At 37.5% G+C, this 16775-nt stretch overlaps 1 protein-coding gene across 12 annotated transcripts in view; it reads right to left on the bottom strand.

The window, feature by feature from the left end:
* Positions 1–4841: 4841 nt before the first annotated feature.
* The window catches only part of DLGAP2 (DLG associated protein 2), a 628408-nt gene continuing 616474 nt past the window's right edge, over positions 4842–16775 (bottom strand). For all 12 annotated transcript variants that reach the window (XM_072142338.1, XM_072142335.1, XM_072142334.1 and 9 more), the window contains one exon: positions 4842–15642. In XM_072142338.1, the coding sequence (XP_071998439.1) occupies positions 15424–15642 (219 nt within the window). In that variant the 3' untranslated portion in view covers positions 4842–15423. The remainder of the gene's footprint in view (positions 15643–16775) is intronic.

Consider the following 16775-nt stretch of genomic DNA (forward strand, 5'->3'; position numbering starts at 1 on the left):
AAAAATATAGGGCCACATTTATCACTTGTTTTTTCTGTTGTTTTTGCGCCTTTTCGTTTAGGCGCACCGTTTTTGCGCCATTTTTGCGATTAAACGTCAAATTAGCCGCACAGCTAAAATAACCACCTTTCCCTCATCTATCGTTCAATTCCAGATGTTTTGCTGCGCCTAATGATATTCATCACGTGCGACTTTTGCATTTAGGCGCAAAAACGGGCGCAAAAACACTCCAGCCCGAAGGTGGCGTTATCTGAGAAGAAAGCACTGAGCCCTTTGCAGAACAGCTCATTTCTAGCAGCAAAGCTCAGCCAGACACTAGAACATATAATAGATACAATTAGATACATTGCAGACAGGAGCTGCAGACTCTATTTACAGTTCATCACCTTCTATTTACAAAACATTCTGCAAAACGCTGAGCTCACAGCAAGAGAGAAGAGAAGTTTGCACAAGTTTGCAAAAGCTTGCAGAATGTTGCAGATGCTACAAACAAGTGTCCCCCATGTAATTCTGCACAGTGTCTGAGGGGGATACTGTGCAGAAATACAGGGGTGCAGCAGGAGACCAGCACTGGGGGACCCCCTCCAGGAGAAGCCACTGCTGAGGAGGTCACTGGGTGCTGGGTGTCACACACCTGGGTGCTGCTGTGAGTATTATCTTCATTCTGGGCTGTGGGAGAAGCAGAGTGGAGCTTGTAGCAGGATCACATGTAAGTGCCCGAATCTAACATTGCGCCTAAACTGCGCCAAAATTGCGCCTAAACTGTGTTAAAGTAAAGTGATTAATAAGAGGCAGAAAATATACTTATCACAGATGGTTGTAGCTTGTGATAATTCTGGCAAAACAGTGCGCCAGAATTTAGGCGCAACTACTACACTTAGGCGCACAAAAGTGATAAATGTGGCCCATAGAATATAGAAAAAACAATTTCTCTTGCTATGGTGACTCCCGTTTTGTCTTTCATCTGGACAACCTCCTGCCGGAGGATTTCAGTCCCTTTGGACCGACACACCATTTTTGCAGATGTCAGTGAAAACTGAAAACTTGCAGCTATTGTGTGTTGCTCTCTAATTTTGATCTCCAGTGCATATCCCCCAAGGTGTTCCTTTTGTGACCATTTTGTGAACGGGATTTGAATAAATGCCATACACTGCACAGCTACTGTGTTAAGCTGTGAATATATAGAAAATCCATATGTAATATGCTATGTGTAGGCACCTTCAGAGTGTTTCATGCGTAGTGGTTGGGGCAGATTTATAAAACTGTCTGAAAGTCAGAATATTTCTAGTTGCCCATAGCAACCAATCACAACTCCCCTTTAAAATATTCATGAGCACTGGTAAAATGAAAGCTGAGCTGTAATTAGTTGCCATGGCCAACTAGAAATAGTTTGACTTTCAGACAGCTTGATAAATCTGCCCCATTGTGATTGCTATGTAGGGTATGGTCACTTGTGGCATTTGTATTGCATTTAAGCAATGCAAAACAGTGGGTGCTCATATGTGGTTGGACCCATCTCCGCTTCTGTGCATTTGAATTGCATTGCTAAACGCAATACAAATGCCATGTGTGACGCAACATGTAAACATGGTGTTAATATTGTTTTTCCATCATGTTCTCATCATATCTATGTAAACACAACATTAAAGGGAACCTGTCACCAGAAGGCTGAATTTCACTGGTGACAGATCCCAATAGGCAATGCATAGTACATCCCATAACACTTACTTTCACAACTAAGTTCCCCTCCGTTTGTGTAATATCCACAGTTAAAGCTGACCTGGCTCCCTGCCAAGAAGTCCTGCTCAAGTCCTGAAGTGATACCGCTATTCAAATCACTGAACCCCAATAAGATGGGGTTCAGATCCACACAGGGGAGGTCCAGAATCCCTTTAAACACTGTGGTTATGCTTGATAGCAGTGTGTAAGGGGTTAACATTCGTAATTGGAGTTATCTATGAACGTGGGTGGTTGTCCGCAGTTTCTGATGCTGGCTCCTCTTAGGAGCTGATGCCAGAAGCTGGACATCATATTACTGAGGTTTGCCGGAACCATAAAACCATAGGGTGAATAAAAGATCTTTTTTTTGTCTTGTGACTGTATGTGGTTCGGACACTGTAAACCTATTTAAGAAGCCTTTGTCTGCTGAGTACTTGAATATGCAGTGTGTTAGTTTTGCAGTAGTGAAGTTAAGACTACTCAGGGTTTTGCTCCTGTCAGCTAAGGACAGGAAGCTGAGGCGATACTTCCCAGAGGCTTAATAACGCTGACAATTTGCATAGTCTGTAAAAAATAAATTTTTGCTGCAAAATGCAGAAACTGAGATTAGATGTTAGTGTAAACACTATCATTCTATATATCTGACCTGTCATGTGATTGAGTTGATTGAAAAGTGATGTTTTTGGGTCTAATTTTCCAAATTACTATCTATGGGGCCCTGACAATAGACTAACAAATAAAATAGACTGTCAGTCATCTGAGACTATCATATCACCACTACCATAAAGCTGGAAGCAGCTAATCCCCTCCCTGCACAACAATCACTACATAGGTCAGAATTCAAGTACACAATGAGATGTCTTTTGTCCAAGGTTCGGCTGAAAGATACACAAAATTGTATCAAATCTGAATTTACAATGAAGGAATCAATGGCAGATTTAAAAAAGTTGTATGCGTTCCGAACAACTTAATATTTTCTTGCATCATTTTTTTTGTCTATTTGATGCTGTGATCATTAGTAGAAGATAAAAAACATTTTGGCCAACACACCACAATTATCAAACTGTAACTAAGGTACCACAATATTAGATATTAGTACCTTAAATCTTAACTTGGTAACCAGGTTGAACAGCGGATTCAATTTAAAATACTAACCATGACATACAAAGCTGTCCACAACCTGTCCCCTCCATATATCAGACTGTCCCCCACTTTCCAAACCTTCAAAAGTAATCTGAAAACCCACCTGTTCAGAATCGCTTACATTGCACAATAGCTGCACTGCTCCGCTCCCTCACCTTGTGTTTCTACCTCTCTGTGGGTACATAGGCTGTTACCCAATCACAGGACCTATGGCCTTTCATTAGTGTCCTAAACCGCTGTATCACGGTTTAAACACTTTTTATTCTTTACAGCCGAAGGAGCTCCGGCGCACCATGCCGCGCAACCGTGTGCCGAAGCTCTTTCGGCTGTAAAGAATAAAAAGTGTTTAAACCACGATACAGCGGTTTAGGACACTAATGAAAGTAAGCTCTGGCACCAGCTCACCCTGAGCTGGTGCTTGGTATATGCATCTTACACCTACCACTTCAAGTGGTAGGTTTCCTTTAAGTGCAAATTCTCTCTAGCAGAGAAAGATCAAGACTGGCACCTTCTCAAGCAAAGAGAAAATGAACTTAAAGTGGTGTCCCAAGTATATGATTTCTAGTATTCTGTGTAAAAAGAATAACATATACTTAGAACAACCACTTAAAGTACTGATCGCAAGGGTATGAGTGGTGGGACTCCCATTGATCACTAGAATGGAACCCCCAGGTCTTGTGATCCGTGGGAATCCCAGCAGTTGAACTCTTTCTGATCATATTTTGGACAACCCATTTAATTGATTGTTATAGATTGTAAGCTCTTGAGTGCAGGGCCCTCATTCCCATTGTTTCATGTGACCCTTATTTTGTTATGTAATGTCTTTTGTTTGTAAATCTACCCAATGATCTGTAAAGCGCTGCATAATATAATGGTGCTATTTGATTAAAGATTTATTATTATGAATATTTATTATTAATACGAAGTAAGGTATGCCTCTGAATCTGAATCTACTAATACGGGTTCAGATCAGCCAGCAGACAGGAACCCCTTCTATCTTATTTCACTAGGATGCAAGGACATTTGTCTACTGCAGTGTGCTCAGCCCATGGGATATAACCAGCACACAGTCCCGTTTTCACGGGCCGAGCATGTTCATGTTCAGTTGGTCTAACAGTCAGACCCATGAGGTGATTTCACTTGATGTTGTTAAAGGGGTTGTCTGGGAATTATCCCTTTATCTCACAACGCCTTCTGTCACTGCCACCTGTTTGTATAAATAATTTGAAGTGCAGTAGCAGGTGTATTGCTGTAGAATCGTGTAACCACTGCCCCCTGTATGCAAACAACAGAAACTGTGAGTGATGGAGAACTGGAGCTGGGAGGGAAGTGAGTAGAAGTTATTTTATCATCCTTACCATTAAAAAAACACCAATTCCCTAACAACCTTTTTAAAGTTTTAGAAATTTTAAGAGGGATCTTATACAGGCCGTCTTGATGGAGATAGAGTAATTATTCAAAATTGTATTCAGTTGTTGTGTTGGGGAGCTAATAGTTAGTATTTATGATGTAGCTATATTTCCTTTCTGTCTTTACCAAAAGGTAAAACAAAGGTTTGTCCACTGCTACCACTTTGCTTTGTTTTGGCACTGGAGCCTCGGGTAGCCTACAGTATATATAGGCATGATATGATGAGATTTACATTGCAATTTTACCTGTATTTCACCACCTTGGAAGCATTGCTTTCCACCAATGTAACAAAAACAGGCTACTGGAAACTAAAGCCACCATTATGCAAAAAAAAAAAAAAATCCTCAGAGTAGTCACATTATTAGGCAGAAAGCCAGAAGAGTGTTAACCAACTTTGTTTTAGTAATCCATCTGTGAAGTCAGAATAGTTCAGAGCACTTAGATTATCCTGATGTGAATGTAGTTGTGGGCTCCCATGCTTGTTCTTGATAAAGTGAAACCTCAGATTTAACTAGATATACAAAGTGAAAGCACAATCAAATAGTACATTGAACCCAAAACACCGCAACTCTTAGAAACATCATTTTATTGTTTTTGCTATTAATATATACAATACATAGATAAACATGGCTTTTTTGCTGCCCTTGTTGATAGAATGTTAGCGGTATAAAAAGATGTATATATTGCACTTAAAAATGGTATCCGGTACCGAAAACATTTTACCAACAGCAGTAGACGTTATGTGTACATTATATATATATATCTATTTATATATATTTATATATCTTCTATTGGAGCAAAAGAGAAACAAACCATGAATTTATACATGTCCAAAGAACTGGATTTTTTAATACCATATTAAATACAATATAAATGAGTCAATGAAATCTGCTTTTCTTACAGGCCCTGTTTCAAATAGAAGTGGCTGGTTTATTGATTATACAGTAAAAACAGATACAGGTAATAGCAAAATTGTGTTCACGTGATAGGAAATAAGCATTATGAGTGACTTCACAACTTAATGGCATAGTATGAGTGTATAATCCATACATAACTGTGTTTTAGTTTACATTATAAGATGCTGTATGTATATTATTACCAATAACCAATGTGTACCAAACTAATCCATTTGGTTAGAGCACACTGATGCTATTTGCCCCATATTCATATATATATGTTTCTTAGAATATTGGAAACAAAATGTTCCATTCTAACAAGAAATGAGTCAAACATTTCAGCAGAGTTTGAGAATCTACATAAGTTTCATGTATTTTGTGGCTTGCAAAGGTCAAACTGAATTATTCCAAATCTGAGAATTTGATCGACCTTTAAAGAGTCAAACAGAAAGGTGACAATGCATAAAACTACATTATCAATGGCTTTTCATATTGAGTTTTATTTTTGGAAAACAAAGTATTTGCCAAGTCTTTTGAGTCCACATAAAATATGATTGACTTGGGTATCACATTGTCCCTCAAACTTTACTGGAAGATATTCACTCATCTCTTGGCTACAGAAGCCTCTGGTTACACATAGTTTCATTGTTACGTGCAGAATCTTTACTTACAGCCTGAATGCCGCTACTGGAAGGAAATGCAAGGTTTACGGAAAGCAGCATCCTATGGAAATACATTGCAAACCTTCACAGCATGACTTTCATATTACAAAAGGAGCAGCAAACCTCATATACCTCCACTTGTCATGTTTTACCGTAACCATAAATGCTATATAAAACATGATCATGGAATGTTGGGTAAAAAAATATGTCCCCCTTTTATTCAGTCATGCATTCAGTCTAATGTTTGGCACTAGATAAAAGAAGAATATTGGATAAGTGGCCATAATATCTCTGCCGGAAGATGCACTATAGTTTGTGTTTCTTAGCTGCAGTTTACTTATATGCTGAAAATTCTCATTATACCCTCCTTATCTTAACATAGTTACTGTGGGTAAGAGGTAATAAGGAGAGGTCTTCATTAATTTACTTCTTGTCCCCATATTTCTATATCCTTCCCTAGATTCTGCATTGTCCACATATTGCTTTCTTCTTTGCCTTTTTAATGAAGACCGATATCATCAGTAGAGAAAAACTACTGCTGACTTGTGTTTTGTAGCTTATACTTGCTGTGTTTGGGTAGAAAATAGAGCAGTTCGATTTCAACACATTGCTGGTGTCATTTTATTATTTCAGTGAATGTCCACCTTCCCTCATGCAAGTTTTTATCTAAGCCTAGGTAAGACTAATAACCTATAGTGGTATCATCATAGTGTGGTGTGAATTTGGTCATATGTAGTTGTGGCTACCAGTATGGGATGTGAAGTTAGATAAATGCCCATTGATTTCTTCTAATCCCCTCTGATTAATATATATATATTTACAGATAAGCAGAAATATAATAGATATATATCATTCCTCTTTAAATGTACATTCATCCATTTCGTAGTTTTGCTTTCAGTTTACTTTAAGGCGATTTGGTAGTTCATCCTTCCAGGTCATAAATTTCAGAATCCAAGCATTTCTTTATACTTATTGATCCTCCCCTAGCTAGTCAATCCGAGACAACAAAGATCGGAGGTGAAGCATGCGTATTTATGTTTACCCCATACATGTCACATGCTTATTTAAGTATTTGCTTTCCAGAAACTTCTTAGTATAAGAAATATGTAACTTAATATTGCAACCCTCATTCCTCAGTGTGTTCAGGCAAATGTCAGGCTTGGTGGTGTACTGACAGGTGGGTAAAGTGCTTATCAAGGCGGAAAAGATGCTAGCATATGATGATATGTTTTACTCCTTGTATAGCTACTACAACCATGCTATTCAGATTGGTAAGAAGGACCCCTACACTAGCTTGTCAGACTAAAAATCCCATTATTAGGTTGATACAATCATAGTTTGGCACACTAACACATTTTATTTCATATTCAGTTTTTTCTCTTCTCCTTTCTAAAGTTATACAAAAATAAATCTCAAGTCCTACATGATGGCGGGGACAAATTACAGTGCAATATACTGTCCCTTAAGATGATTATTGTAGTTTATAAAATGATTATAAAATTGGGGCTTACACTTTTTTCTTATGTCACTTAGGCATGTTAAAAAATAACATAAATTGAATTCCGTTTATCTTATTGTTCACTGATCTCTTTTGTGTAACCTTTGTTCTATTGAAATCAGTTTTTCAAGTTTTCAAGCTACAGAAATGGCCAGATTGCAGTTTATCAGTGCTACTGTAAATGGACCCAAGACAATGTTGACCCAAATCATTGACATTCAGCATTTTGCTGCGCTCACTTCTCATATTTTAGTTTAGAAGACATTGATTAAAAGAAAAAAAAACAACACAAAATGAAATATTTGGCTACATTTAGCTACTTTTATGCTTATAGTAGGAGAGTGGATATGATAGTTTAGATGTATGATCTGTGTTATTGAGATGGAGGATGATGTGATGGGTGAAAAATGAATATTTATCATAGTTAGGGTTCATTCCCACAGCCATGTGCTCAACCGGTCTGGATTCCACCCAAGCACAGGGCCGGGAGAAGAAGCTGGGAGGGAGCCTTCCTTGAATCCCTCCATAGGCAGACGAGCGGCCACCGACTCTGGTGCGGAGATCATAGAGGTCTATGGGGGCCATCTGAATGAGGCCACAGTTCATGTTCCTTTTTTCTAGTTTGTTTTTATTTCAGTCTAATTTATCATAAGGTTTTTTTTACTGGGTTAAATCTTTCGATTTACTTTTCTATTCCGGCATTTCATTTGGTGAAATTTGTGTTTTTTTTGCACCTTTGCAACTAATGCCAAGTTTTGTTGGTATAGTGCTGTACCAAATAAGCACAAATTAAGGTAACACATCTGCCCTGCTTAGATAAATAGGGCACACCTGAGTTATCAAAGACATTTTTTAATTTTATACAACCTATGGAATGGGCACAAATAAGGTGCAAAACACCCAAAAAGGCACAACGAAAGAGAAAAACTAAGATAAATGACCCCCAATGTGTGCTTTTGCAACTTGGAAATTATTTTGTTATTGCTAAAATTAGTCTTAGACTGGTTGTACATGAGCAAGTTTGGTCTGACAAACTTGATCCATATATCTGCTGGATTTACCCGATGGAATTCTATGATCCCACAGACAAATCCAGTAGGCACAATGAGCCAGTCTGTCAGAACAAACTTGACTAGCTGATTTTGGCAGCCTTGGGCACCAGAATAATCGAAGATCGTGCCATGTCTTTCTCCATTCTCTATAGCTATAAAAATACCACATTGTCAGGACAACTCCAATAAGCCATTATCTTGTCAGCCAAGTTCTGTTGACATTCATCTAATGTGTAGTCATTTTAAAACTTTAGACAGGATTTGTTCACAGTTCTGCAACTGGAGGCATATACTATCTTTGATTAGGGCCCTTAAGGGGTATAAGTGGTCATTAAGGGGTTAAAGATCGTATGAATAAATGTGGATACTCCAAACCATAATGTGAAAGTTCATTCTTCTGTGGATGCAAGTTATTTTTTTCCTTTCCAACAACAGTAGCAATACTGTCAACATTCATATGCACAGCGGTAAATAGCCTCATCCTCCTCCAAGTGCATACTGGATTTTTGGCTTGGATTATTACTATTATTTTTGTATTCCTAGTGTCAATAGTGTAGGAGAGTCAGAGCTGAATTTGATAAAGATTTGCACTTAGTGTAAGGTGGTAGTCACAAAAAGCAAAGATGCCGCAGGTAAGCTGCCATCAGTGCACAGTGGCGTAACTTGGAGCTGATGGGCCCTAGTGCAAAGACTGTACCAGGCCCCCAACTATAATGTATGGTTTATAGTACTAGTCTTCTCATATGGGAAAGTGAGACCTTATGAGCCTCCTAAGCCTCTTGGGCCTGGGTGCGACCGCACCCTCTGCACCCCCTCAAGTTACGCCCCTGCCAGTGCAGTTACTGACATCTAACCTCTTGCGTTGTACTAATGCACCATAGTAGAAGAAATTTATTAAATCTGAAATCTGTTGTGCAATCTGACATGTGCCGTGTCTTCTTAATCTGCACAATGTCAGTTTATTCTCCAGATTTATTCTTCAGCTTTCATCTTTTGCAATGGAAAGGATGAACTTAGCACAAGCCCTGGAATGATCCTGCAGATGGAGCCTTACATCATTTTAGCAGATTTTGCACAATTTCAAAAATAAGAAATCCATTGACTAATCAACTCATTAATATCACTAAAATTGAGAAATACTGACTCAAATTATGGAGTCAATCTCCAGCATCATGTCCACTTGAAAATTTATGGGCACTGTGGGGTACATAGCTTTAATATAGCCGCATGTCCATGTACATTAGGCCTTAAAAGGAGGATGTTATAAGTAGAATCTGATGTGCTAATAAATGTATATTCTACACAGTACACATAATAGATATGGATGTAATAGTTCAATCAATTTTTGCTTTATGGTATTAGTTTGAACTTACATGTGCATTACTATGGTACGTTTCTTAACACATGCTACTATGAGATTCATAGTGTAAGCAGGCTGGTGCTTTTTCTGGAGCAAACTGCATGTGACCCCTATGATGTAATTGAGGCATGCTTTGTCATGTATACCTACAGGTTTCACATCTACTTTTTCTAGATTGGTAGCAAAATATTTATTTTTTCTTGCGATTATGAAGAGTGTAGTTCATAATCAAAATTGATAAGTGATTATTATTGCTGCTGGCACACACTTCACAAACTGATACAGGGCGAGCTGTCAATCACCCTGTTTGGGGATAATCAGGACTAAGTCTCTTCTACGAGCCCTGTAAGGATGTAATGTGCTTTATTTTTAAAAATCCACTGGATAAAGAAAAACTTTTTTTTCCATCATACCTTCTCTTAGGTATCACAGCCGATATCACTTAGCAATGGGATTGAACACTAAAATTGCTACTTAAGATATAAAAAAAATATTTAAGTTGGCACTGACAAAATACGATTCTCTGCTGTACATTTTTTTAATGGACAGCACAAGGCTGCAATAAATTCGGTACTTTTTAAAGGATCAATGCGTCTGTAAACCGACAGCATGTATACGGATGAAAGAAAAAATTCTATTTCTTTTATTTTAGAGGATTTTTTACTAATTAATTATTTGCATACATTCAAATTTGTGCGCTAGTGTATTATGAAAAAACGTCCCCTTTGCTGCACCAGATACATTATGAAGCTCAGGAATGGCCTACGCCGCCTATGCCGCCCACTCCCCCACCGGCAGTGCCCCCCTTCACAACCCTTCCACACCCACTTAGTATGGGGGTGGCTTGAGGGGCAAAAGAGGTGGAAGGAACTGTGATTATTTTAGGGTTTGTACGTCAGAAAACTGGCAAGCTCTAATAAATCTCTCCCTTTGTTTTATTCTCCTCCATCTTAACCTAAACATAGTATTTACCTATAGTTGTATAACTTATTTTACTAAGTGGAAACTTGACAGTAAAATTTTCTAAGGCATTTCATAACGTAATACCAAACAAGGCCTTTTAAAAATTGTATACTGCTCTAGATCTTTAGTATATGTGATAAAAATATAAAAGTTTTGAACTGAAACTAATATTCTTTTAAATAAATAGGTTTTTGTAAACACTTTTTGATTAAATAAGCAATATTGTAATATTTTCATGAGCATTTACATTTTGTAAAAATATTTATAAATTTTGTAGCTTCTGCAGTTACAAAACAATGACCATACATTTGGTAGGATTGTTTCAAGTAATGCCACAAAATGTAAGACTCGGCATTGTATAAATGTAGCCTGAATACTGTAAAAGTACTTTAAAAATGTAGTATTCTCTAATTTTGAATCAGACAAGGATTAAAAAGGCCGCATTCAAGTCTCTCGACCAGTGAAAAATACTGCCTGTACTTAAACACCATCCAACTGCAGTGGTAGACCACTTCCCTAAACTTTTTGATCTTGGTACAGAATTCACTGCTGTAGGAGCCTGGTAGCGGTTTCTTATTTCACTACACATCCATTTAAGGTTAAGTTGATCACACATGTTTATGAGGGAATCAGGAGAGATGGCTGTTGGCCCAATGCACGTTTGGCTCACAACTATCAATTGTGTTTGGGGGGCCTTGAGACCAAATGATTCAGATTGTCTTCTTCTAGGAAAAAAAGACATTGGGGGCTATGTTAAATTTTGTTTAAATAAAATTCACTTCAAGTCACTTCAATATCTGGCATAAACATAGAACTTGTGCTAATGCAATGGCATGTAAAACCAGATTCATGACTTGGGACTTTTGCAAAAAGTGGCATAAAAATGCATGTAGTGACTTTTTGAAAAAAATAAATCCCAGACAGCCAGTAGAGCATAGAAACATTTAATAAAGGGCCAAAGCCTACCATTTTTTTTTGGTTATTTTATTAGTTCACAAGTAAGTAGGTTAATAATGTGTTTTGTGCACATTAGTAGGGTACACTAAGATGAACACAATTTTTGAATGTTTGGAAGGAGGGTTATTTTTGGAAAATCAGTTTAAGAATATGGTAACGTGTAAGGTCCTTCATATGTCATGGTGTAAGATGAAACAATTACTTCATATAAAGGGGATGTTGCACGACACTCCACTTTGGGGGAATTATTATCTTCCATAGTTTCTGTCCATCCCCGACACCTCCTTTTGGCTTCATCGGAGTGTCGAGTATATGTCACAAGTTCTGGAGGAGGGAGGGCCAAATATTAAGTTTTGCTGCGATGAAAAGTATATATGGATTAAGGGATGAAGATTTTCAATTGCGAAAGATTGCAACTTTCGCTATTTCAAACAAGTAAAAAGGAGAAGAACTTTTCGAATAATAAACATGTATTGAGTTTTTGCACAGCTGCACAAGTACCTGTAAAGTAATAGCGAAAGTATATAGGTTTTTGCTGAATGGTCATGTGGTTAATTGGAAACATGGGTCACGTATGAAGTGGGAAAAGGAGGTAGGAGCAGTTTCAGAATATAAATGGTCACGGATATATAGAAATATTAAAAATTCTTCCTTTAATTGGAACCACAGAATTATTCAGCATAATATTATTTTTAGACTTTACTATACTCAGATTTATTTAGAATGGGGTTTCGGGGCAATATTGGGTGTAAAAAATGTGGAGCATTGACGGTAGGCTTTCTCCACATGATTTGGGAATGCCTAAGATAGTTGGTTTTTGGGAAAGTGTGTACGAAGAAGCCTCAAGGGCATTGAGGCAAAGACTGAGACCCTATGTCTTTCTTTCAATTTTAGGTTTGGCAGAAGATAAGGTTTTGGATTCAAAATATGTTGCTTTGCTTGTTAAGATTATGCACTTCGCCTGTGTATGTATTGCCAGAAAATGGGGAGATAGGGATCCACTTTTGATGAAGGAATGGCAAAACTTAGTGAGAAGTGTAAGAAGTTTCGAAAGAATTACGATGGTAGGAAGCAGGAGTTCTCATAAGTGGATCAAAATATGGAGTTTATGGCAACAGGCAGACTAAGACTGGGTAGGGTGCTGATTAAGTTGTATTAGGGTTTTTCCTTTTCCTTTTTTAAATTTTTCCCAGTGGAGGGATGTGGGAGGGAGGAGGGAAAATGGTTACACGATAGATAGAAATGGTAAAGGGGGTCTCTAACTCTATAATAACACTTGTAGAAAGTCCAAAGCAGCACATCAATTGAGGAAGGGTGGGTGCAGGCCTATTTGGGCCAGGCAACAGGTCCACAAAAAAAGGCTTGAAAAAGGCTGAAACGTTGCTGTATTGGTATATGTAATAAAGATGACTTTCTTTTGATTTTTACTGGAACCTTGGAGTGCTGCCTTTTTTCCAATTATATATAACTCTATAATAAGATAGAAATTTTATTGAACTCTCCTGTTGTATATGTTATGCTTAATTGCATGATTTTGTGATGATGATATTATAACTATGAAATGGAAAATGAATATGTGTGTAAACAATGTAATGTTTTAATGGAAATTTGATTACATTTAAATAAAGGGTTTTTGGGAAAAAAAATGAAGGGCCAAAGCCAATTTAATGAATCTGATGGGAATCTGATAGAACTGTCCCAAGGAGCCACCTAATGATAATTAACCCCAATTCTGTGCAGAAAAAAATTAATAACTGGAGGCTCATTATTTTTACTGGTTATATAAGCCTGGTTCTAAATATATTGTTATAAAAGTTCTTCTAAATATGAATCTTAGCACTAGCTGATAGAAAGAAATGTATCAGGACATTTTAACATCTTAACCAACTATATTTGAGCTTATGGAAATAGATTGACCAAGGCCAAAATTTTTAGTCTAGTTTTTAGTTTAGTGAAAATAGTTACATTTTGATGTAACTTTGGTCTGATTTCCTTCCTAATACTATCTGACTAAGCGCTTGTGTAGTCCTAGTGTCAAGCAAGATTTTCACAGCACTTTTTTTCCAGAAACCCATGCATGAAAAACTGACTGCACTAGTATGGCATCCATGTGTCGTCTGTGTGCTACTGTACAGAACTTGGATGAGAAAAGTGTTCATGGGCAAGGGACATTAACCAGGCAAAACCTGATTAGCTAATAAATATCAAAATGTACAATAAATAACAGCTTAATAAAACAATCTGCTGCTACTAATGAAGAAAACTGTAGCTGGTTGTGGGCTAATTTTCTTGATATTAAGTAATATTGGCAATCTAATCTGCTTTATTACATTTAACATTGAAGGGGAACATGTTTAAGGCTTTTTATGTCTGGGTCTAAATCTTATTTTCCAAACAGAAATAAATGCCGTCTTGGAAGGATAGAGCAGCTAATGCCAGCGACATTTAGTTTATTCCTGAAACTTTATCAAGTTGTGACTGAAAAAATGAGCCCTTTCTGCTAGTCAGCCACACACATAAAAAGGAAGCCTCATGACATAGTTGACAAGAAAAAACTGAACTGAACTTTGAGGTTACATGGTTCCTCTTTATGCTTTGCATACAATAAACTGGAGATGAGAAAAATTGCTACATTCCCTTATTTTTGCATGTGCCTTGCTGCCGTATTCTGAGACATTCAAGTTATTCATGAACTTAGACAAAGAAGAAAAATAATTTATAGAAAAATAAATAAATTAATAAATTACAGGTGTAAACCACATTTCACCAGTACTATACCTTTAAAATAACCATCAAAACGGAAAAATATTTACCACTTATAGTCATGATTTTAAAAATTATTACCACATCACAACTGGCATTTTAAACAGCAAACATTCATATTTGTAAGGATGCCCTGTCAACATAGCGTTGTGTGTGTCTATATAGCATATACAAGAATGTATTGAAATAAAGACAAATGTAAACAGAAGTGTAGGGTCCATGGAAGGACATTTGACTATCTGTTTTACATTGGGTCTTAAAAGATCTTTTTGTTAAGGCATTCACTTTCTTTCCCCTGATATACTCACGACATCTTCTTACATTTAGAATACACAGTTGGGTTGGAGAGTGGAAAAGGGTTCATCCAACACAGAGCTCCATAGTAGATGTCAGGAGCCAAACTGTATGTTGGGGCTTCTACTTTCCCAAGAAACCAAATGCATTGAAATAATAGTGAATGGTCAATTACTTTATGCAACCTGGTAGTGTGAATAGGAGCAGCGTAGAAACCTATGTTATCTGATCGAAATAATATAAACAGGAGGTCGGAAAGCAATGCATTCATATTCCCCTGCATTTCTAATGTGTAGCACCTTCTACTTGGAATAGCTAATGCCTCTAATGAGTGGAGAGATGTACCCATTTAGTTATTCTTGTTTCTAAAGATCATGTAATTTATAAAAATAGAAATAATCAAGAATTTATGCTGGGTTCCATCTTGAGAGGTTTTTCTCGTTGTCCTCTGAGAACATGTTGGAGAAGTCAGGTCTCAGCAAGCCCTATGCATGTAACTGATCTAAAGTCAGACATGAGTAACAAAACAAGGAGTTTTTGCAATGAGTTTAGCAAACTCGGAGGAAATGAAAGAGCATTCCACTGCGCTTATGGCACAAAGAGCACAATGACAAGGGCATATTCATAGAGATTACCTAAAATGACCAGATGTGCTACAAACTGTACAAATAAGTTGTTTAAAAAAGACCTATACAGTGCTTTGTTCTTAAAGCCTGGTTTGGGCTTCTGGTATGTATATTTCAATGCTGTCTGCACGCTCACTGGCCGAATTTTGGCGGAAGGAAGCCGCTCTTTTTGCTGCCATTAGACGTCTTCTGGCTTCTTGTCTTTGACGGTCAGGTAGGTCCAGAGACCTTTCTCGAGCGATAGGGAACTTTCCCCTGGAAGGTTTCTTTGGTATTGGAGGTGGGGGTTTCTTATCATCCTGAAATTGTATTGAAAAAATATGTGAATTATTGTGTGAATAGTTTCTCCCACTTGAGATGACTGTACACATTGGATTACAGGTCTTCTCAAGAAATGTTATATCACCAATCAGCAGTACACAATTTTCTATGTCACAAAAAGTATTACATAAATGGGGATAGAGACAGACACCTATATTCACTGTGTAATGGCTAGAGTACTGCATCTCACTTTCTATTTAGGCTATTAGGAGTTGAATCAGCAATAACAGCTACCACACAGTGGATAGAGCCATCTGCTTCTGTCCCTGTTGACTGTGTAGTTTTGGTGTGTGAGATCTATCTGGTGGGGAGGTCTGCTGTCGGACCCCCAGTACAATGATAGTGATAAACTATTTCTTAGGTCTTAAAAATGTATTCCCAGAAATCCCCAGGAATGTCAGTCAAGTCTTCATTCAATGACTGGAATTCAGGAGGAAGCTATCACCATTATATACTATTTTTTCTATTACGAAAATCATTTTCTGGTCTAACCCTTGCTTTCATAGGGTCAAAAGCAATGGAGCTGCATATGGTTGTCCTCTTATAAACAGTTATGACTTATCCCCCAAATTGCCACTCAAACACCAAGCCAAGAAATTAACAAAAAAAAAATTATCAAGATATGAGATTGACACCAGAGTTTGATGGTCCACAGGTTTTTCTTCACAGATCCATCAAACAAGAAGTACATATTCAGCAGAGAACACAAGCCTTACAATTTTGCTGACCCCTCTTTTCAATTTGCCTGGTGTCAGCCAGAGGCCCGGTTTAACTAAGGGATGAGGTTTCACAAAAATAGCACTTTAAGGCATTTAAAAAAAATGTGTTTGAAAAAAAAAAAAGACATCAAGGTGGGCACCCATGGCTCCAGATGTGGCTCCTGGTATCACATTCTTCCAGTCTATCGGAACATAAGTACCAACACATTCATTATGTGCAAGACTGCTGAGCCAATCCTTTATGTGCTATTAAATCAGACATATGTTTCTTTTTTTTTCTACTGATTAGGAAGACTTTGTTACAAGATTCAGAAAATCCTGTGAAGGGCTTACTTCCTGCAAAATAGTTTGTGTAGTTACTATATAGTGTTCATTTAATGTTTGGACCTGCC

The sequence above is a fragment of the Engystomops pustulosus genome, chromosome 3 (genome assembly GCF_040894005.1).
Source record: "Engystomops pustulosus chromosome 3, aEngPut4.maternal, whole genome shotgun sequence".
Classification (NCBI taxonomy): domain Eukaryota; kingdom Metazoa; phylum Chordata; class Amphibia; order Anura; family Leptodactylidae; genus Engystomops; species Engystomops pustulosus.